Below are 22,705 nucleotides of genomic sequence, written 5' to 3' on the forward strand. Positions count from 1 at the left end.
GCTGCATTTTAATAGTATAAAGTTTATTAAGCTGACAGTGTGGATGATTTTACACTCTGATTCCATCACTGCAGCTAAGAATAACATGAGACAACTGTGTGATGATAACTGGAAATGAAAACGAAATATTGTTTTTTATTAGAAAAATAATCAACACTGTTAATTGGCTCCCATGATTATAAAGCAACATTTGGGTCAGATAGACTGCATCAGTCATTAACTACTTTTACACTCTTTGTTTCAGTAGCAGAAACAGTCTGACGTTACTGTTGTTTTTTATGTGACATATTCAGATGGTTTCTTCATCATCCAACTAAATAGCAAAAAATACTCTCTGTACTTAAGTCATATATGATAATTCCTACATGTATTTTAAGCCGTAGCCTAATATGTGGAAATTATTGCTAGTGTTTCTACATCTTATTCTGTTGTGTGATTACAGGCTGTCATTTACATTTCACTTCGTTGAATATGACTTTTTGCTGTCTCCTAAACAGAAGTTTTCCGCAGGTACTTGGTATCACCGTTTCATCTCATATCATGAAGTACTTCATTCATGGTTCTGATTATGTCACTCGTAATTAACAACCCCGCTTCTTTCAGATGAACACGCTCGTAGCTGGAAAACCTTGGGTTGACTGAGCTAGTTGATAACCAGCTTCGTAGTTCTGGTTATCTGGAACGGCCAATGTTAGGTTCAGTGAAGCCAGATAATGAAAAGATATCCTGGGTATGTTGAACTTGCATCGTAGTACAGGCCTCTGGTCTCCCTGAGTGACCCCTTTAAGTGCATGTAAACATACTAAATGATAAAGAGACAAAATGTTTTGTTATAAAAATTAGAATTATACTGTGATTCGATGTCTTAAAACCTTACTATGTGCGCGTTCTTGTTTTTGCATATCATGATGAATCTTCCTGTTTTGCTCTGCAAAGTTGCAGAAACAGCAAACGTAGCAGCTAAGATTAACGACGGGGGGGCAGTACATGCATTAGAGGACATCAGGAGGGAATAAAGGTCAGAGACAGGTCAGAAGGGAGTTATCTCGATTTAGAGACCTACACCTGGCCAATTAGAGAACTGAGAAAATGTCATGACGTTATCTGTGGAATATGTCTGTAAACATTAGGAGAAATATGAGACGCCCATTTGTAAGGTATATAAACCAGTTGTGAATATTCTGAGACAAGCCTTTTTCTCTGTAACCCTGTTTGTGTGTTGCACTGTGAAACACTCCTTCTTGTACAAGAAAATAAATTCCAGTCTCCATTATTTAAAGGTCATTAGGAAGAAATTCTTTTAACATGTATCAGGATCTGTCTGATTCAATTCAGGAGGTGACAATTATTGATCAATCAGAATTTACACTGAAGTGGAATAACACATCTGTATGAGGAGTGTGTTTTAAATCTGTCCATGTTGTGTTTGCAGGGACGCAGTGGAGGAAACGGTGAACGTGGACCCAAAGGGATCTCTGGCTTTCCTGGACCTCGGGTCAGTAAATAACCTCAACAGTCTTGTCTCCAACAACCAGGGTCTCACTGTGGTCAGCGGTGGTGGTCACTTTGATCAAATAGTGATGAGTTTTCTAGCTGGCAAAAGTTGTCACTGGTAGGACTTTTCCACTACAGGAACTCAATGACCTACGACTGTATTTTCTATTTTATGTAACATTTCCAGTAGTGAGCTATTTTTTCCACTTGATAGTGGAGCAGAGCGACTAAATGCTTCATACTATATTTTATTTTACCTTGAAGAAAATAATTAGAAACCATTGTGCTATATCTCTGTCCGCTCTGTCAACCTCCTACTGTGTGTGGAGCTGTCGTGGGAAATCTTCAAATGAGCCAATAAATCTTCAGGTCACCCACAACTTAGTACTAAACTCAAAACCTATAAGAGACTCAAAAAATACACTTGAAGCTGGTAGAATTCAATGTGAATAGGTTTACTGTGCATAAAGAGCAATACAAAGTAAACCAAGGCCTTTATCCCAGGATAAAAAACCTAATGCAAAATCATAAAAAATGATAGTCCATACTTCTCATAACCCCTCCTATTGTGGAGCTTATTTACAAGACTCCACCTCGTATTTTAATCATATTCAAAACTATTTGGTCATTATTGCTGAGTTCATTAGGGATATTGACACTTTGGTTTATCGTTGAAATAAAACTGTCTCAGCATCTTACACATTTATCAAACAGAGAACCAAAACGTCATATTACTGATTAGCCTTCTTTTCAACTTCCCTGGGAACTTTCTCTTATTGACATAAATGTTACTTTCGCATATTCACTTGTACATTTGTTTGATCATGGGAAGGCAGTTTCCACCACAGAGCTCTTCCAATAATTTAGCAATACTAAGGTTTAAGAGTCAAAATATATATTAGCTCCACTTATTCTGTTGATGTCTGCCCCACAACTTAACTGCACTCGCCACGCTCGCCTACTGACCAGCACATAACGATGGCAAAGTTTGTTCCAGTGTGGACATACAGCGTAGCTTTTTCAGAGACTGACATCTGAAACTTTCTGGTTTGAAAAACACAGTGGAAATACAAAACAGAACCTGGGCCTTACAGGTTCTTATAAATTCAGGTTCAGGGAAGCTCCAGTTTACAAGTTTTCAATTTCCTGTAGTAGAAAAAAGCTCTAATCTCACTTTAAGTTTGCTTAAAAAGAATATAAATCAACTCAAAAGCCTCCTGTTGAAGAGAAAGTTGAACTATTGAATTTATTAAAGATTCTATAGAAAGTACTTGGAATGTATAAGACAGAATTGTACAAAATTATGCCTGAAAAAGGGAGAACACTGTTCCTGAGGAATTTGTTTAAGATGTTTTTTTTTAATAAACAAAGATGATGAGTGTTGGACAATATGTAAGTTTGAATTCCATAAAACAGGACTGGACCTGAAAAGACCTGTAGTCATTGAGTTATCTTGCTGCGGATCAAACTGTTGGATAGATTAAAGCTGCCAGCAGTGATGAACAGGCCCTCACGCCCCATGCACGTTGGGCTGTGACTTGGTCGGTGGGTCTGGACTTCTTCATACACTGGAGTTTTTTGGACAGTGCATGAAGTGGTGAAGCTATTTTAGAGCTAGAAAACAACCACAAAGTAACAAACACACCTGAGAAATAAAGGCATGTTGTAGTTTATGTTGTTAGGAACATACTATGTAATATCATGCAAACCTGATGATGTGTGTTGTAAGGCAGAATTCCTGTGCACAGTAGGTGGCACTATGAGAAACAAACAATATGGAAGCATAGTGAGTTTGTGTCTAAAACAAATTAATTTCCTAATTTTCATCAAGTCTATTTTTAGAAAAGTAAAGACTTCAAACCCACATGACCTGGTCAAAGTTTGATTGACATGTGTACTGTCAGGCGTGTAGAGACAATAACTGCAGCTGGACACAGAAAAAATACTCATATTTGAATGGAGAGTGTGAGCGAACCCACACCTTTTTGAACATTTACCGCTTCCACAAAGTTTTAGATACAAACTTCATTTGAACTTTAAATGAATCACAAAACTTTGACCTACAAATCTTGAATTTACATGGTTTTTCTATCTTTTACTGTTTTTGAGATATTAGAGTGTGAGTTTTAAAATATTTTCTTTCTCCTCCTGTGATTTTATGATGAGTGTGTATTGCGAAATGTGTCACAGCCCTGAGGGAGTGACATTACCAGGAGCAGTTGAGGAGGAGTACACTTCTGGTGAGATATCCTCATAAATCCCATTACTTTGATTAAAAATCATATATTAGTAGGAAATTTTGTGGCGAATCCATTGATACAGGTTTGAAAGTGGTCAGACTTATAGTTTAGACGTCAGAAGCCTCTGTTTGACACAAAGTCCATGCCTCCGACATTGTTTTACATTGTAAGGGGTACATTTGATGTGATGTGGCACTGCAACTTTCAGGGCTTATAAAATCCAAACCATTCGAGTTATTACAAAGTTTTTAACAACTTTTTTTCAGCACAGTGTCATAAGTCATTTATTTAAGTTTGAAGCCGATACCATAAACGCCTTCGGAGGAGATAGCGTTTGTTTGGGGGCCAAAATTAAGGCAAAGTCTCATATTGACAGGATAATTGTGGACTTCCTGTTGGATTTAGGTCAGGGGTGTCAGCATATGATTTGTAAGTCTTGATAAGACGAATAATTGAGTTTTGGTTTGATCTCTCTACGACATTCCTACGGGCTGTGGCAGCCATTTTAGTTACATAGGTGGCGCTAGAGAGCACATTTTGGCTTTTTGGGGATTCATTTTTACATTTTATCAAATTTTTTACCACGCCTGATGTGCGTGCCTAATTTGGTGAGTTTTTGAACATGTTTAGGGGGTCAAATTTAGGGTGTAAGTGGCGTAATAATAAAGAAAGAAAGAAAGAAACATATGAAATACATCGGACTCCCCACAAAATTTCCTATTAAAATGTTATTTTTAATGTAAGATTTGGCCAAAGTCATGGGATTTATGAGGAGATTTCACGAGAAGAGTGACATTCTCCTTTACAACTGAGAGGGTGAGAGAGAGAATAGGAGGGGGGGATGGGTGTGGGGGTTGAATGGAGCTCATTTTTGTATGATACAGCAGAAAGATCTATATACATACAGTACATTATATACAAACTTTGTATGAAGTTTGGTGTTATTATCATTTATTTTACAATAATTATAGGTCTTATATGTATAATTCAGTAGTGGGGATGACCTATGAGGGGAAGGGAAAAAATGGAGTGAGGGTGACAGTTTAGTGAGAAAGTGCTGCAGAAAAGTAAAATCAAAACTAAAATTTGTAGCTCTGTACTGCAGATTTTCCTTTATTAGGCCCCGAGCACCTAGTGGTTCGCTCACACTCTCCATTCAAATATATGCATATTTTTCTGTGTCCAGCTGCAGTTACTTATTGTCTCAACACACCTGACAGTACACGTTTCAATCAAACTTTGACCAGGTCATGTGGGTCAAAGGTCTTTACTTTTCTAAAAATAGACTTGATGAAGATTTGGAAATTAATTTGTTTTACACACAAACACATCAAGAGTTTTCAATTTACTAATTGAAATTTAAGTGAATGGGCCCAAAACTTGCATCATTTTGATGACACAGGTGTGAGTAAGGCAGACATGTCTCACTCTGAAGAAAATTCTCATCCTCACACCGTTGAGATTTGATGTTTCACCATGACAGAGGAAGTTGCTATAACTTTATTGTAAATGCTCCAGTTGCACCAAACTTTACATGTTTGATAAGAGTCCTGGCCTGAAAACGTCTACATGACAATATTCCATCAGTGATGCAAACTGGCTGAATAGCGCGCCCTACAAAATTTCAGCGAAGCAGCCCCAGCAGCAGGCAAAATAGTGGACAAAGGAATTGATGTTTATCTCCTTCTTGCACTGTCTGAAAACAGCCCGGGTCTGAAGACATCTACATGCCCGTCACAGAAGCCCTTCGATTGCACTGCAGCCTGACGTGCGCGGGCCCATTCAACGCTGCTTGCAGCTTCAATTTAGTCTAATATGGTTTATCCACACAAACCTTGTTCAGTTACCTTTTCTTTAAAATCCATAAAACATCATCTCCTTACAGAAGCCCCGAGAGGCAAGTAGTGATCAATTTTCTAAGTCTGATCTACATTTTTTTCTCTCCTGTGTTTGAAACTTAAGAACAGGTAAAATAATTTTAAAAAAAAAAGGTTTACCATGACAATCTTTCGAAGTTCCTTTTTTTCCATCTGTGAAACAGGTGGAAAAAAGTTTTTACAAGTGAAATTTTTTGGACTAAAAGCATTAAAAAAATTCACCTTGAAAAACTTTTCCACGTGTTTCACAGATGAAAAAGATTGAATAACTTAGAAAGATTATCCTGGCAAAACCTGTTTTTCACCTGTTTTTAAGTCATAAACACAGGAGAGAAAACAATTTAGATCAGACTTAGAAAATGGATCACCAGAATTTGTTTTTGTCACTTGCCTCTCAGGGCTTCCGTATCTCCTCCTTGTTCTTCATGTAAAAATCCAGCTCCCACTCTCATAAAGAATTTTCTGAAAATGTTTTTTGTTTGCAACTGATGTCAGTGAGCAATGATGTCTCTTTTTGTTTGTGTGTCACCTGAGGGAGACATACCAGTAAGTAAACAGAAGAAGAAGAAAGGTTTGTGGTGTGAGAGAAATGGAGGAAAGTCTGATTAAGCTGTAAAGAGATTTAACGCCTTTACAACATTAAAACCAAGATCTACACAGACGACCAGAACCTGAAGTTAGCTTCATTTTACAAACTTCACTTACCTTCAGTTACAGTCCACATTTCCCACTTATCTTCATCCAGGATCTCACACACCATTTCAGCTTCTTTTGTCCTTTTTTTGCCTTTTCAGCGCAAACTTTACAAACGGCTGGTTGTTGTCCATGTTTGTTATAGTACAACACATGATAATTGGCATTTTCACTGGATTTGCAGGTCATCTACCTGCAGAACTCGAGATGTTTCTGAGCAGTGGTTCAGTGTGTTGTCTGTGTGATTACAGCCGTAAGGTTTATGCTCCTTCCTGACTGTCGAATACTAAGAAATCAGCGCCAGTCGGTGGAAACAATCTTTCTGTGGTCTATCCAGTCTTCAGCTCGTAGTCATGTTTGTCTCCAGCTTTAGGTGTATGTAGCTCTGTTCTTCCTGCTCTGACTCTGTTGGTTTTCCTGCAGGGTGAAAATGGAAAACCTGGAGGACAAGGACAATTTGGACATCGGGGTGCTAATGGACAGAAGGTGTGTGACATCATTTCCTGTGCCTCATCTGTAGTTCTACAAATACTTCACCATGTTAAGAATAGATAAAGGAAGGCCAGATTTAGGGGTACAACTAACAATTATTTCATTATCTGTCAATTATTTCTCAATTAATCAATAAAAGTCTATAAAATCTCAGAACAGACTCAAAACAGCCAATTGTTGCAGCTCTAACCAGATTACATCTGAATATAGTTCTTGGCTATTGCAGGGTTAAGTCAGGGCCATAGCTGCCATTAAAAGGACCAGTTTGTATAGTTAGTATGTTTTAATCAGTATATAATCACCTGAAAACAAGAATTATTGTGTTGTCTTTACCTTAGAATGAGCCCTTTGTATCTATAGAGCAAGCAGGTCCTCTTCCACTGAGCCCGCCATGTTGTACTGTCATATTTCTATAGTAGCGAGTTTCATGGCCACTGTAGAGTCTCCTACATGCTTGGAAGTGGAGGCGGGGGGATAAGGATATTCAGTTTATTGCAATCTGCAACCTCACCGCTAGATGGCACTAAATCCTACACACTGGTCCTTTAAATGACACAGAGGTCACGTATTTCTCGTAATCTGGTGATTGTAATGACATGAGGAGGAGTCTGCATTCTACAGTTATACATATATAACACATGAAGAGTAATTCTGATATTTTTACAGATGCAAGTCTGAGTATTCAGGCACACCAGTGCTTTCAGCAACATGCTAACATCAACATGCTAATATGCTCACGATGACTATGTTAGCAGGTTTAAAGCTCACCATGTTTACCATCTTAGTTAAGTGTGCTCACATGCAACACAAAGCACAGCTGAGGCTGATGGGAATGTCATTGATTCTGCAGATAGTTGGTCAGAAACCAAAGTATTGGACATAAATGAAAAGTCAGACAGTCACCAAAGTTATTGTAATTCATCCTCTGGGAAATGTGAATAACTGAACCAAAATTCTTGACAATCCATCTAATACTTGTCAAAAAAATCACTAAAAACCAAAAGTCAACCTCAGTGTGGTGCTAGAGGGAAAGTCAGGGGATCACAAAAATCAGTAGGATTCATCCTCTGGGGTAAATGAATGTCTCAACCAAATTTCGTGACAATCCATCAAATAATTATTGAGATATTTCAGTCTGGATTAAAAGTGGTGGACCGACCAACAGAGCAACAAACATTGCCATCCCTAAAGTCATGCTGTTAGCGTACTAATAAAAACTAAATAAACTAAAATAAACAGGGTTTATGGAAATTGTAGACCACAATATAGGAAGGTAAAATTTACAGAAAAGTAAAATGTGATTTTTTTTTAAAAATAGTGAGAAAATTTAACAGTTTGGTTGACCTGATAAGTTCAGTACAGTGAAAGTTTAAACTGTTTGTTGATGTTGTTGAAGGGCCAACCAGGAGATCCAGGTGTAAAAGGTGGTCCAGGTTCACAGGGACACAGAGGAATGCCGGTAAGGAGCTGGAACACCTGCTGTGCTTGTATACACAGTATAATTTAAAGTGTATATTTATAGTCCACTCAGTGACTCTGACTGTCAGTGTTTGATCTGTTTCAGGGTCAGGATGGTGCAGATGGTCATGGATTTGCAGGACCCAAAGGTTCCAAGGTAGAGCAGACCATAATAACTTAAAAGAAGTGTTTCACATTTTAGGAAATCCTCCTTATGTCTGTCTTATCCAGATGGAACTAGGCTAGCAGTTTCCCCCTGCTTCCAGTCTTTGTGCTAAGCTTACTAGGCTAAACACGTCCTGGATCTGTCTTTGTACTGGAGGCACACAGATGAAAAGACAGAAGAAGATGAAATCCTGAAATGCTCTTTTATTAATAAATGTATTCATATTAATACAAACGGCATGAGATATTTGAGTGACTACATCTTACTTTCTCTTTACAGGGAGATCCTGGTTTTCCTGGTTACCCTGGTTCACAGGTGAGTCCATTTATTTTACCTAAATTTAAAATAGAATTGCTTGATAAAATCTAAACAAGACTAAAACAAAACTGCTATAAATTCATGTATGATTGTTTTTTCCTTGATTTCAGGGTGAGGAGGGCCAGAAGGGAACCAAAGGATATCCGGGACGTGATGGGAACCAAGGTCGAAGGGTGAGCAACAACAAACACACCTGTGATTTTTCTTTCTCTTTAGTGACAATATTTCTGTTTCATCAGTGACTTTAAGTGGTGAAAAGTAAACAAGTACATTTACTCCATTACTGTACTTAAGTACGATTTTGAGGTACTTGTACTTGAGTATTTCCATGTGATGCTACTTTATACTTCCACTCCACTACGTTTCAGAGGGAAATATTGTACTTTCAACTCCACTACATTTATTTGACAGCTTTAGTTACATTTCATATGAAGATTTGACACAATGGATAATATAACAAGCTTTTAAAATACAACACATTGTTAAAGATGAAACCAGTGGTTTCCAACCTTTTTGGCTTTTGACGTCTTACAAAAAGCAGTGTGTAGTCGGGGTCACATTTCACATGTCTATGAGTTGTTAACAGCTCCACCAAATAGTGATTTTTCCCTCTAAACTTCTCACATGCTTTCATTTCAATAAATGTTCAAATGATCCAATATTTCAGCAAAAATCAAAGATTAGAGAAAAAGTCCAAAAACTGAAAACAGATTTGTGTATCAGAACTTTGTTTTTTCTTCTTTCCTCTCCCACTAATCATCTCACGACCCCTCAGATTTATCTGCTGACCCTTTGGAGGGACCCGACCCCTAGGTTGGGAACCACTGGACTAAACTAGCTAACTGTATATAAAGTAGTGTAAACTAGCTCCACCTCCAGCAGCTACAACAGTAAAATGCTGCTCTAACACTGATGCTTCACTATTAATAATCTAATGATGTCATATATAATAATATATCAGTCAGAGGGACCAAACCACTACTTTTACTGCAATACTTTAACTACATCAAGCTCATAATACTTATGTACTTTTACTGTAGTAGGATTTTTCATGCAGGACTTTTACTTGTAATGGAGTATTTTTACATTGTTGTGCTGGTGCTTTTACTGAAGTGAAGGATCGGAGTACTTCTTCCACTACTGGTGACTTTTTATTTCTTATCCGACTGCAGGGAAACTCAGGCAGACCGGGAGAATCAGGCACAATTGGAGACCCGGGACATCCAGGACACAGAGTGAGTGAGGGATGGAAGGAGTATCATCATCAAAATCATCATCATCTTTTAAAAGAAAAGGAAATCCTACCAACTTTTCTCTTAGAGCAGAAGCAGACAGTCAGTACTGATTCGTTGAGTTGAGTTGAAAGAGTCAAGGTTAATAATTCTTCTTATTTTTCTCCATCCAGGGTCGCAGAGGTCCTCCTGGAGTCAAAGGCATGACTGTAAGTCCACCTTAAAGTCATTTCATCTGTCACCATTAAAGGAAAATATCTAAACATGCACATGGTATTTTCACTTCCTTTCTGTTGTGTTAGGAATGTGAGCTGATCACCTACATCAGAGACAACTGTGGTAAGTGTTGTAGCATTGATTTACTGAGACAAAAAATAGTCAAAAGTGAAAACAAATGTCTACAATTTCATGTGAATGAAGTGCAAACTTGTTTTAATTGCTTCAGTAACTCTCCAGCACAAATCTTATGATTTTTCTCCTCCACACAGCATGCTGCCACGGTATGTATCTCCATTTTGTTACCCTGAAAATATGGTAAGTACAGTAAGATTTACTCTTGAGACGTTTGATTTTTTTGGTGTGGTTTTTCATCTCTGTAACGTTTGTTGATTCTGGCAGCATGACTCTAGGGATGGTGTTTCCCGTTCGTCGGTCCACCACTTTGGTTCAGACTGAAATATCTCAGCAGCTATCAGATGGATTGTCATGAACTTTGGTTCACACATTCACATTCCCCACAGGATGAATTGTAATAACTTTGATCTCCTGACTTTTAATCTAATGAGCAAATTTAGCTTCACAGAGCTGCTAGCAGGTCTGTAGACTCTTAGTCTTGTTAAAAGAAATGTTTGTGTTGAAAAATGACTGTTAGTGTCTGTTATTCAAGGTTTGCCTTCCACCTTCACGTTTAAGGGAGTTAAGCTGGGATAAACATGAAGTCACCAAACTACATGTATAATAATGGAGTAATAAGAATGATAAAGATATAGGATATCCTTTTCCAACTTTGTGGTTCAGAACCCTGACGTCACATTAAATAAACTAACTTCAACATTTAACAAAGCTTGGATTCAAATGCCAGACTTAAAATTTGAGGTATTGCCCCAGTCAAGGAGTAAAGAGAGTTAAGCTCAGTCTGTAAACACCCACACAGTCCTGAGAAAAGGTCTAATAAGACAAAATAAAACACACCTGTGTGAGTGGACCATAGGGTGTGCGCATTTGTTGTCTTTGTAAACTTTGTTATCTCCTTAACCAGGTAGCACACTCCTGGTTAAGTACTTAGAATAGGTATCAATATGTCCAAAAACATAACTTTAATTCACAATTTTTGAAGGTTACTTGTGGTGTTCCCCAAGGCTCAGTGTTTGGCCCATTATTGTTTATTTTGTAAATAAATTATATAAGTTTCCAAATTATTAAAATGTATTTTATTTTGCAGATGATACTACTTTATTTTGTTGTGGTAAGAAACCACTTTAGGATGCAGAGTTGGTCTGATTCTAACAACCCTAACTAACACTGAATTAAGTAAAACTAAATGTATCATCTTTGTTAATTCTTTAAAAGTTTACAAAGCAAACACATGATACAGGATGTTGAAAATGAAAGTGTATGAAATTAAATTTCTTGTAGTGATAATAGATATTAAATTATGCTGGAAGCCACATATACATTACATACCTGATATCATTACATCAATATCTTCCTGCCTAACTACAATGTAAGAATGAGCAGCGAGGAAAGCTTACATGCCTGAATTTGTGTGACAGTACAGTGAACCTGTGTCTGTTCATGTTTGTTGACCTCGTTCCACCACTGACAGCTGTGTCGCAGTTTGACAGACATTTGTCCAGTTTTGGGTTTTAAGTGTACAGTAGTTTTAAATTATTCTCCACTTTTCTCATCATTAACCCCTCCAGGTCAGTCAAAGTGTCCGGCCTACCCCACTGAGCTGGTGTTCGGCCTGGACATGTCGAAGGACGTGGCCTTCGAGAGGCAGCGCACTGCCCTTCTTTCTCTGCTGGAGGACATCTCCATTGCTGAGAGCAACTGTCCGACGGGCGCCCGCGTGGCTGTGGTGGGATACAATGACCAAACCAAGTACCTGATCCGTTTCCAGGACTACCGCCACAAGACTCAGCTGAATGACTCTGTGAGAAACATCACCCCGGAGCTCACATCCGACCGGCACTTGGGAGCCGCCATGCGCTTTGTAGGTCAGAACGTCTTCAAACGCTCCCGTGCAGGAGCTCTGATGAGGAAGGTGGCAGTGTTTTTCTCCAACGGAGAGACGCAGAATATCAACGACATCATTTCCGCCGTAATGGAGTACCGGGCCCTAAACATCATCCCTGTAGTCATCTCACTGAGCGGCGATCCTGATGTTAGGAAAGCGATGGAGGTGGGTTTGATTTGTCAGCAGAGCTCTGTGGCCTCATAGGAATCACATCCAAACAAACATGTTGTCGCTTCAGCTTTTAAAGTGTCGTCCTGGAGTGAGCGATCACTTCAAACTAAATCAAATTAGAGCTGAAACGATTAGTCAATTAATCAACTGACATGAACAATTATTGTCAACTATGATAATTCATTAATTGTTTCAGTCATTTTTTAAGCAAACATTCTCAGGTTCAAGCATCTGAAATGCTTTTTTTTGTCACATATTGTTGTAAACTGAACATCTTTGGGTTTTGGACCACTGGAGAAACAAAACAAGACATCTGAAAATGTCACCTCGGTCTCTGGGAAGTTGTGATGGGCATTTTTCACTTTTTGACATTTCATTGACGAAACGATTATTTGATTAACCAAAAAAATAACCGGCAGGTTGATTGATAATGAAAACAATCCTTATTGAATCAAATGTCAGGACAGTGTCTAATGCTGGGATCAGACTACATGATAGTTTTAGGGCTGCAACTAACTATTATTTTTATTATTGATTAATCTGCGGATTATTTTCTTGATCTTGATCAACTTATCATTTGGTGTATAAACCATCATAAAACAGAGAAAAATGCCCATCACAATATGCAAGAGCACAAGGTGATGTCATTAAATGTCTTTTTTTGTCCTACCAACAGTCCAAAACCCAAAAATATACAATTTACTATCATGTAAAATGCTGAAAAATTCTCACATTTGACAAATTGTAACCATCAAATATTTGGCTCTACACATTACTTTAACGATTAATTGACTATCAAAATAGTTGCCAAATAATCTTTTGATCAGGCAATAAAAGATTTCTTAAACTTGTGTCGTGACTTTGCCGAGAGACATTGCAGACAGTTTATGTGTTTTCATCCACCTGTTTATTTATGTAACAAAATGCAGTGTAAACAGACTTAGTGAATAAATGTCACAAATGTCACCGAAGAGCTGAAAACATCATATCTGTGTGGAGCGATGAGGAGACTGTAACCTTCCTCAAATCTTTACGTGAAACTAACAGAAATGTCATGTTTTCCACATGGTTTTCCATCATTTGAGCTTTGACTGACACTCTTTTGATGACGTCATTTCATTGTGTCTTCTTCCTCTGCAACGGTTTAATGACACCGACTGGAGAAAAGCCACTGAAGTAAAATTCTTTTTGGCAGGTGTATATTGAGCAGTAAATAATGACAGCTGCTGTTTCATCTCAGGTTGACGACACAGGACACTCCATCTTCATAGAGTTGGGGAGGCCGCAGGACCAGGCTGCCAATCTGAGAAAAGTCAAGAACTGTGCGATCTGTTTCGGTAAACTCTGAGCCTCATGCTTGAATTAACATTTCATATCAATCATCCAGTAATTTTCTGTCAAAACTGTGTTTCATTTGTAATTTCTGCATGTTTGGCTCTGAAAGGTTGTGCTGAAAAAGTGATTAAAGTGTGAGATTAAACTGAAAAGAAGGCTGAGCCCACGCATCCTGTCGAGAAAACTCATATCGGTCGTTTGTATCCAGAATCAAATTCTTTCTGTCACTATCCAGTATTCATGATCATAGGTTAAGTCAGACACAACACGAGGGGGGGGGGGGGGGGGGTGGATGTAATGGGACAGAGTGCACAGTAAACTCGGCAGCCACACATTTCTCTGTTCTGTATTTCTCTGTTTTGTGTCTTCAGGTTAGGCTAACCCATTGTTGCTAACTTTGGAGCTAACCCCTTTTACTTTTCCAGCATTTGGGGAAACAACAGACGTGACTTTAGCATTTATTAACTGACACACTGTAGTCTGTACTGTACATTTACTGCCAGACTGACAACTTACTACTAACCTTTTCCTCTGCTCCGCTCGCATCCACCGTCACTTCTCTGCCCCTCGCTCTTTCCTACTCGCTATGCAAACATACTCCTTAACGGAGCCACGCTACCAATAGTTTCCCAGGCAATGACAGAGGTTGACCAACGTACCAGAACAGCGCTGCACAGAGACTCCCAAACGCTATCAAATATTAAAAAAAAATTTTGGGCTGTCAGTATAGAGAAACACAGATTCAGTAAACGTTCAGTAAACGTTGAGTACAGTTAGACCCAGCAGTCTCCATTAGGTTGGGCAGTTCAAAGTTGTGAAAAAGTTGTGTTTTGAATACACCCCCGTTTTCACAGGTAATTTGTTAGTCTGTCCCTCCCGCCGCAGGATTACTCCTGGAAAGCTATTGATGTAGCACTTTTCTCCTTATGAAAATAACACGGACCAATGAGAATTTAGTCAGACGAGAGCATATCGACCAACTAATCAACTAGTCGACTAGCAGACTACAGTCGTACAAAATATAACTTACTGATAACAGATGTCATTTTTCTCATCACAGCTTATTGTAATACTCATTTGGCTAAAAATGATTCATACGCAAATATACAATATGTTCTGTGCTGCACTTCAAGACAAGAGACGTATTTTATTGCTTATCCACCAATATACCCTGCTTCTGAGTCACGTTTGGTTGATTAAAAGTTCTGATTTGTTATCTTAGAAAAAAATGGCATCAAACACACCATTTCTGTGAGACCACCACCTAAACATGTTTGTGAAGAACAAATCTGTTTGGTCATATTGGCTAAAATTGTGAAATTAAAACAGTATTGGAATTAACGCATATAAATTTAATTTCTGGAAGGTTAATTAGAGTTAATTTCAGCGCCATGCACTGTTCAAATAATATGGCGCCACCACAATATTAATGCCGCTTGTCATCTGTTGGCAGTATTAGAATTAACAAGCTTTTATTTCATCGGGATTTTCATGAGCCTTGTATTTTTTTTTCTTTATCTACAATAGATTTGTAAAAAATTATGTAAACATTTTAATGTAAACTATGAAAGTCACAACTTTCAAGGAGCCAAATATTTTAACTGGAGGGCCCAAGGGCCACTACTTGCCTACCACTGTTCTTTGGTGTGCCTCTATAGGTGTGTTCCCATCCATACATTTGCACATAAAAAACACTAGAAATTCAATAAAAATCTTGAAATATCACAAATAAGTTTTTACACTTGGCTGAGGTGGAAACAGATTTAACAATTTAATCATGGCGTCCATCTACGTTTCCGCTCTACCAGAGAAAAGAAAAAACGGCAGCAGATGAAAAACATCAGATCAGTGTGAAATGATGAGGAGACTGTAACGTTCCTCAAAATAATACATGAAACAACCTGAAATGATTGTCCACTGTATTTGTTCACAGTTTGAACTTTGATTGCCAGTCTTTTAATGACGTCATCTCATTATCTCCTCTTCTTCTGCAATTGTTTAATGGCACCAACTGGCAACTTCTAGTATTCACAAAACGTCAGAAGATGGAAACGCACATTTATTAGAATTTTCTTTTGCAGATATTCTGGGAATACTGTTAAAATTTACACTAAATTTGGATGGAAACCTGGCTTATGATGGCAGGCTTTTCACCTTGCCTTTGAGTCTGGCCATTCAGAACAGCTGTGAACACTTTTGCCTTATGTAATCATACATTTGTTTGTTTGTTTCAAGCATGCCCTGACCTTCATCCCAACAGAAATCTGGTTTGATGAAGCCAACAGAATTTTATCATTGACAAAAGCAGAGACTCAATCCTGAAGTCACTAAATTGGACCCTCTCTGTCCATCAGCTGTACCTTCAGATTTTGTCCATGAATCTCAAAAACTCTGCTGGTGACAAGGAGCCACCTTGTCCCGAGCCCAACCGAGAATATGCTTGACTTACTGGTGAGAATATGGACACTCATGTCATGGCCCCGATGACTCATAGCAATGGCTCAAGCACTTGATATTTCTGAGGTACAACCCACAAAACACCCAGGGGAAGTCCCAATCCAAATCCACAAAGTTCATGTCCCTGCTAGTATCCTCGCAAGAGTGAGCTGTTCCAGTGAGGATCTCCACATCACTTCTTAATCCAAAGTTCACAATCAGCCAGTCTTCTTTACAGCACAAGATTCCCTGGGAATTTTAGCTGTGTGATACTTGATAGTTGGAGCACACCCTTCAGTGCCCTTTCTTAAAAATGGCAACTACCACCCACATCTATTAGTATATGGGAATGTCCATGTGACATTCAAAAGGCCTTATCAATGGAAAAAGCCCAACAACATCCAGAGTTTTAAGACCCTCAGTAACCTTCACGTTTTCTGGCTCAGAGTCCTCCGCTGAGGGCATGTTGTTAGGGATCGAAGTTCCTCAAAGTTATTACAAATTTCAGCTGTAAACTGTTACGTAAAGAAGGCAGTAAATACCAACATTTGCAAAATTGCAAATCAGGTCAAAATTTTTAAATACCATCATAAATATTTTACAGAGAGACAAATCCGGAGCCATTTTCCAACCAAAGTATCGGGTTTCTGAATATTTTCTCCATTGTTTTTTCAGACCCCTGCAGACGTACAGAGGAGTGTGCCTCCATCCAGGAACCAGTGCGGCCTCAGGAGGTGGATGTGGACCTGGTGATGGTGGCGGACAGCTCCAGGCAGATGCAGGCTGACGAATACACTGGCATGCAGCAGCTGTTGGGCTCTGTGGTGGAGCAGCTGGTTGTGAGTCCGCAACCCCAACGGGCCAGGAACCAGGCCCGAGTAGCTGTAGTCCAGCAGAGCGGCACTAAGGCTAAGGTGGAGTTTGGCCTGCAGGAGTACCAGAACCACCAGCTGATGAAGATACACCTGGTCCAGAAAATGCAACAGCAGGGCGGCTCCTCGGTGCTGGGACAGACGCTGGAGTTCTCCCTGAAGGAGGTGCTGCTGAAGGCCAGACAGCCTCGCAGGAGGAGGGTACTGCTGACCGTGGTGGGCACCCAGACAGCTTACAAGGATCAGGCAAAGCTGCACTACATCTCCCAGAAGGCCAAGTGTGAGGGGGTGGCCATGTTTGTGGTGGCGGTGGGTGGGCGCTACAACCAGACGCAGGTGGAGAATCTGGCCAGTTTCCCTGTACAGCAGCACCTGCTCCACATTGGGCGGCTGAAGGCTGACGAGCAGGGCTACACCCAGCGCTTCTTCAGAGTCTTCCTCTCCGCCCTCAACAGTAAGAGCAGATGGTTACAGTCATAACATCACAGGTTGTCTTTAACTTTTCTGCACAGTTTTCTGTCTCCAGATATCATCCAGTTCACAATAACAAGGATATTTGGAGGGGCGGGTCGTCCACTAATTAGGAAGTCGGTGGTTCGATCCCCAACTCCTCCTGTCTGCATGTCGAAGTGTCCCGATGGTTGTGTCAGCACCCACCAGTGCATGAGTGTGTGTGTGTGTGTGTGAATGGATGATTGAGCAGCAGAAACATTGTAAAGCGCTTCGCATTTATATAAAAGCATCATATAAATGCAGCCAGTTACCATTTCAAAACATTTCTTCATATTGTTTCTTAGCAACAACAAACATGAATTTATTCTCCTCTGCTTGTTTCAGAGGGAATTAACTCGTATCCTACTCCTTCTTTAAAACGGACCTGCAACCAGCTGCCAGACCTGACAGACGAAGACCAACTTTTCCATAACGGGTAAGTCACTCTGCCTGCAGAATTACACACAACAAATTAAACATATCAGCAAAGCATCTGTCAGACAGGTAACATTTAGACACTTTTGGCCAACAAAGCTGAAAAATACGACTTTAAAGCCAAAAGCTTTCCAAATATGGTTTTAGTTACTCAGCTTTTATGAAATCCTGCTCTGTGATTCATCAACTGATTCTGATAAAGACGCTCAGATTAGAGAGAGCAGGACAGTCTGTTAGGAGCTAGTTTGGTTATTTGCAATAATAAATAATTATTGAAGATAATTATTTAAAAAAAAGGTAATAAAAGTGTATGAGGCCCAACAAGTCTTTACCAGGAAGATAAAGGTGGTGATGAAGATACTTGTTGGAACTGTAGTTTCAGAGAAAAGGAGGAATCTGGAAAGTATCTAGTAATCTAGACCTTCAGGTTAAAACTGGACTGTATTAGTTTGAATAAAGGTGACATAACCTTTGTTTCAACAGCATTTCAGTGACTTTATTTCAATATAAAGAAGTTCTTAACTACACAAATTTTAGTAATACTGAGGTCTAAATTTTTCAGCACAAATCCAGTAGCCACCAAAACAAGTCTGTAAATGTTTCTGATAATAAATAAAATAAAAATGTCACATTTTTTGAGATGTAGCTGTTTAATTATATTTTCTGTTTTTTTCTCTTTTTTTGCCTAAAGATATAAAGGTATGGAGGCAAAAAAACATCAGAGTCTGTCTAGAAATCTACCATGTGTTATTTGGTATCATGTCCAGATAAGGATTTAAGTTGCCATTAATAATTTTATTAATGTTGTCATGTGATCAGTTGTTAATACACAAATATTGATTAGTGCAGCTTTAAGTCAATAAGATGCATACAGTCCTTTACAGCTACTTTAATATGAATATTTGATCTGTCAGTGTGTAATGTGTTGGTGATGAACCTACAGAGAATTATCAGAGACTCTGCAGCTCCTCTCGGCTTTACGGAGCTTTATAGTGAGTTTCAGCTCATTGTTTATCTGTCCGGCTGCAACTTTACTGTTTTGGTTCACTCTCAGCGCTCTCATAGCGTCATTTTGGGCCGCAGCAGGCAGCTGTTTTCAGAGAAAAAGCTGCAAAAAGCCACTGTACACTACCTGCTCTGCACCAAACGGCAAACAGACACAGTTAGCTGTAGACTAGCTGGTGAACATAGTGGAGCATTTAGCAGCTAAAGAGCCAGATATTTCCCTCAGGAGTTGGTAGAGAGTAAAAGCAGAACTAAAAGAGAGTGAATATTGGACTTACATTCACCAGCTGGACAGAAACACAACTCTGGATGTGGAAATAAGCAACTGTTTGCTAACAAGTTCAACATATCAACTTGAAAGCTGATGATATATTGAGAGTTGAGTTCACTACTTGTTTCTGATGACAACTATTAGACAAATAAAGAGTAAAAAGTGTGACTGAAGATGTAACTTTTATGACTGTGTTATTGAGAATAATTTACCGTGAATCAGTGAACGTCTGCTGCTGTGTGTCCAGTGACGGGTTGGCAGAGCTGATGGATGAGGATGTGGAGGAGAGGTTTAAGGAGGAGATGGGAGTAATGACTTGGACCAGACAGCTGGATGTCATTGACACATCAACCGGAGAATCTGGAGTTAACCTCAACGGTAGCACACACACCACTTTACACACAAAAACACACACTGTCAGCAGCTGATGATCAGAACTGGATTAAAAATATCTGTGAACACATTTCATGGTTTGTTTTAAGCTCCTTTTGTGTCAGAATGGTGGAGTTTGATACAGTAAATTGTCTTGTTTGGAGAAATATTGTTATGCATTACCACATTTATTAAACGTCTTCCAGCGGCTTTTGGCATCCTCTAGTGGTTTGTTTTCCTCAGACTTTGAATTTGTCTCAGTTACGGATACGTCTGATGATTGTCTACATTTTTCTCTTTGTCAAGAAATCCCACATGCAGATTCAAACCAACAATGAACTCATCTAGTGTTGTGTTGTGATATGTCACATCACCATGAACACACACACACTGTAGTTTGTTTTGACTCAATTCCATTTATATAGCAATATGAAGGTGTTGATTGTGCTACTGCTCACATCTCATGAGGGCACATAGAATTGTACAGTGAGTTTGTACAGGTATAAGGGTTTGCTGAATCTGACTTGGAAGAAAGCTGTATTGGTTACGATAAGTGTAACCTAGATGGTTTTTTATGTCCTGGTGACATAACTTTTGTTTAAACCACATTTTAGTGACTTTTTTCAATGTAAAGCAGATTGTAACTACACTGAGGACTGTGAGCAAGATGTTAGAAATACTGAGGTCCAAGTTTTTCGAGCACAACTGTCAAATTTAAAGATACGGAAGCAAAAGAACATCAGAATCTGAACTGACCTTTGTAAGCCTAAGTGGGGGTTGATCAGTGATGCTCAACAGACTCAGGAAGACCTCCTAAGAAACCATTTCAATAAGCTGAATTATGACACAAACTTAAAGCATGAAATGACCCTAAAGGCCACTTGGACCGGAGAAAAACAACTCTCACCTTAGATGGAGCACGGACTCTTATCACCAAAGCCATGAACTAACCCACATTCCTGACGACTTTGTGAAGCCTCCCTGAAAATCTGAGGCAAACTTGAAATTCATGTAAATTAAATGTCTAATTGAATTAATATTTGTCATGTAAATACAAGAAGAATGGTATAACTTTCATAGGTGTATGACTATCTACTAAAGAGATATAAGACTTAGATTTTATTGACTTTCTATATTACAGGTAACAATACTGCCCTCTATTGACAAGAGTTAAATTCACTTATGTGTAGAGAGTTAATGAATGTTTGATAACCATGTGTTTGTTTTTTAAAATCACCCAAGTGTTTAACTTGTGATCTATTAACCTCATAGGCAATCATATTTTAATAGTTAAATTAGACGAGTAGTTGTGTTGAAAGAATTAAGTTTCTGAAGTAATAGGAATGTAAAGATATAATGATTGAAGGATTTGAGTTTAAAGTTTTCTTTTTTTTGTTAAACAATAGTCACATTGAGTGCTTTTATATTATGAAGTAAGAGTTCTGCTCATCTTATATTTAAATATGTTTCTGAAAGTAATCTAATAACATAAGTGTTGCCTAACTTTATTTCCTTTCACTATAGTATTAAACTTTATTTCAGTAGATGGTTTAAGATGTGTAGATAGTTTGAGAAAGTTGAACCAATGAAGGTTGTATGCTTAGATATCATGAAGTGTTAATATGAGGGTTAATGTTTGTTATTAGGAGAACTGACTTCTTATGAAACAGAAGTAAACTGCTTAGCTGTTATCAATCAGAAAATATCATGAAATGCTTGAACATTATGAAAAGAATGTATTTACAGCTTTAATGTGAAATATTAGGCCACAGTGACTCTGAAGTGTGATTCTTGCGTGTTAAAACTCAGAATTAGACTTCCACAAAATTCCTTTACTCCAGGAGATGCAGGCTGCAAACCACCAGTCACACCTAAAGCCCCTAGAACAAAGAAATTGAATATTCATCAATAATTCGGCACGAAAACCTTTAGACCCAAACTCCTCCCGTTTTATCGTAACTTATAAAAACAGCCTCAAAAAGATTCCTCTTTGAGCTGGCCTCCAAGTACTCAAGAAAATTCTTAAGACGTCTCTTTTATTTGTTTTTCAACCAAATATATCCGTATTTAACCTTTTATTGCAACAAGTTAATGCGTTTTGTTTTATTTGTAACATTAAGTCTCGTATTTCCACGTATAGTAATTTTATTTTGAAGTAAACACGTACAGTATTTTATTTTGAAGTTGACGCTGCTGAAGATTTCAGCGTAGTCAGACTAAACTTTATTCGACACTCAACTTAAATTACTACAAGTCAACCAAAAAGCCTGAATCCTCAACTTAAAGTCCAGAAGAAGAAGAAGAGGAAGGAGAAGAAGAACTGAACTTACCTGCTCTGAGAGCAATACTGCAAACCAGAAGTGAAGCCGGCCTAAAGACTCTTTCAGAGCAGCCTGAAACGGCTACAGTATTTTATTTTGAAGTTGACGCCGCTGAAGATTTCAGCGTAGTCAGACTAAACTTTATTCGACACTCAACTTAAATTACTACAAGTCAACCAAAAAGCCTGAATCCTCAACTTAAAGTCCAGAAGAAGAAGAAGAGGAAGGAGAAGAAGAACTGAACTTACCTGCTCCGAGAGCAATACTGCAAACCAGAAGTGAAGCCGGCCTAAAGACTCTTTCAGAGCCGCCTGAAACGGCTACAGTATTTTATTTTGAAGTTGACGCCGCTGAAGATTTGAGCGTAGTCAGACTAAACTTTATTCGACACTCAACTTAAATTACAGCAAGTCAACCAAAAAGCCTGAATCCTCAACTTAAAGTCCAGAAGAAGAAGAAGAAGAAGAGGACGGAGAAGAAGAACTGAACTTACCTGCTCTCGTAGAGCAGGTAAGCTACCTAGCAATACTGCAAACCAGAAGTGAAGCCGGCCTAAAGACTCTTTCAGAGCAGCCTGAAACGGCTTGATTCTTTACCGGCATTCAACGCCTCTGCATCCACTGAGATGCGCCACAGCCCACAGCTGATCCTTCACTGCAACACCGCTGGAGATGCTGCACCAACAACGCTGGACCTGCCAAGATGACGCCTCTACCACGACGAGACGCCTCAACAGTAAGGCATAACATGGTTTTGTGATCAAGGGTTGATGTCGAATAAAGTTAA

At 38.8% G+C, this 22,705-nt stretch overlaps 1 protein-coding gene across 1 annotated transcript in view; it reads left to right on the forward strand.

Annotated features, from left to right (window-relative positions):
* The window catches only part of LOC121905372 (collagen alpha-6(VI) chain-like), a 62,760-nt gene that overhangs the window by 38,468 nt on the left and 1,587 nt on the right, over positions 1-22,705 (forward strand). The window contains exons 23-37 of the mRNA XM_042423582.1: positions 1,433-1,495; positions 6,728-6,790; positions 8,193-8,255; positions 8,361-8,411; positions 8,700-8,735; positions 8,849-8,911; positions 9,911-9,973; positions 10,144-10,179; positions 10,273-10,309; positions 10,459-10,470; positions 11,893-12,374; positions 13,621-13,717; positions 16,827-17,477; positions 17,861-17,951; positions 19,474-19,604. Of these exons, the coding sequence (XP_042279516.1) occupies positions 1,433-1,495; positions 6,728-6,790; positions 8,193-8,255; positions 8,361-8,411; positions 8,700-8,735; positions 8,849-8,911; positions 9,911-9,973; positions 10,144-10,179; positions 10,273-10,309; positions 10,459-10,470; positions 11,893-12,374; positions 13,621-13,717; positions 16,827-17,477; positions 17,861-17,951; positions 19,474-19,604 (1,939 nt within the window). The remainder of the gene's footprint in view (positions 1-1,432; positions 1,496-6,727; positions 6,791-8,192; positions 8,256-8,360; positions 8,412-8,699; positions 8,736-8,848; positions 8,912-9,910; positions 9,974-10,143; positions 10,180-10,272; positions 10,310-10,458; positions 10,471-11,892; positions 12,375-13,620; positions 13,718-16,826; positions 17,478-17,860; positions 17,952-19,473; positions 19,605-22,705) is intronic.

This window comes from Thunnus maccoyii, chromosome 10 (assembly GCF_910596095.1).
Source record: "Thunnus maccoyii chromosome 10, fThuMac1.1, whole genome shotgun sequence".
Taxonomy (NCBI): domain Eukaryota; kingdom Metazoa; phylum Chordata; class Actinopteri; order Scombriformes; family Scombridae; genus Thunnus; species Thunnus maccoyii.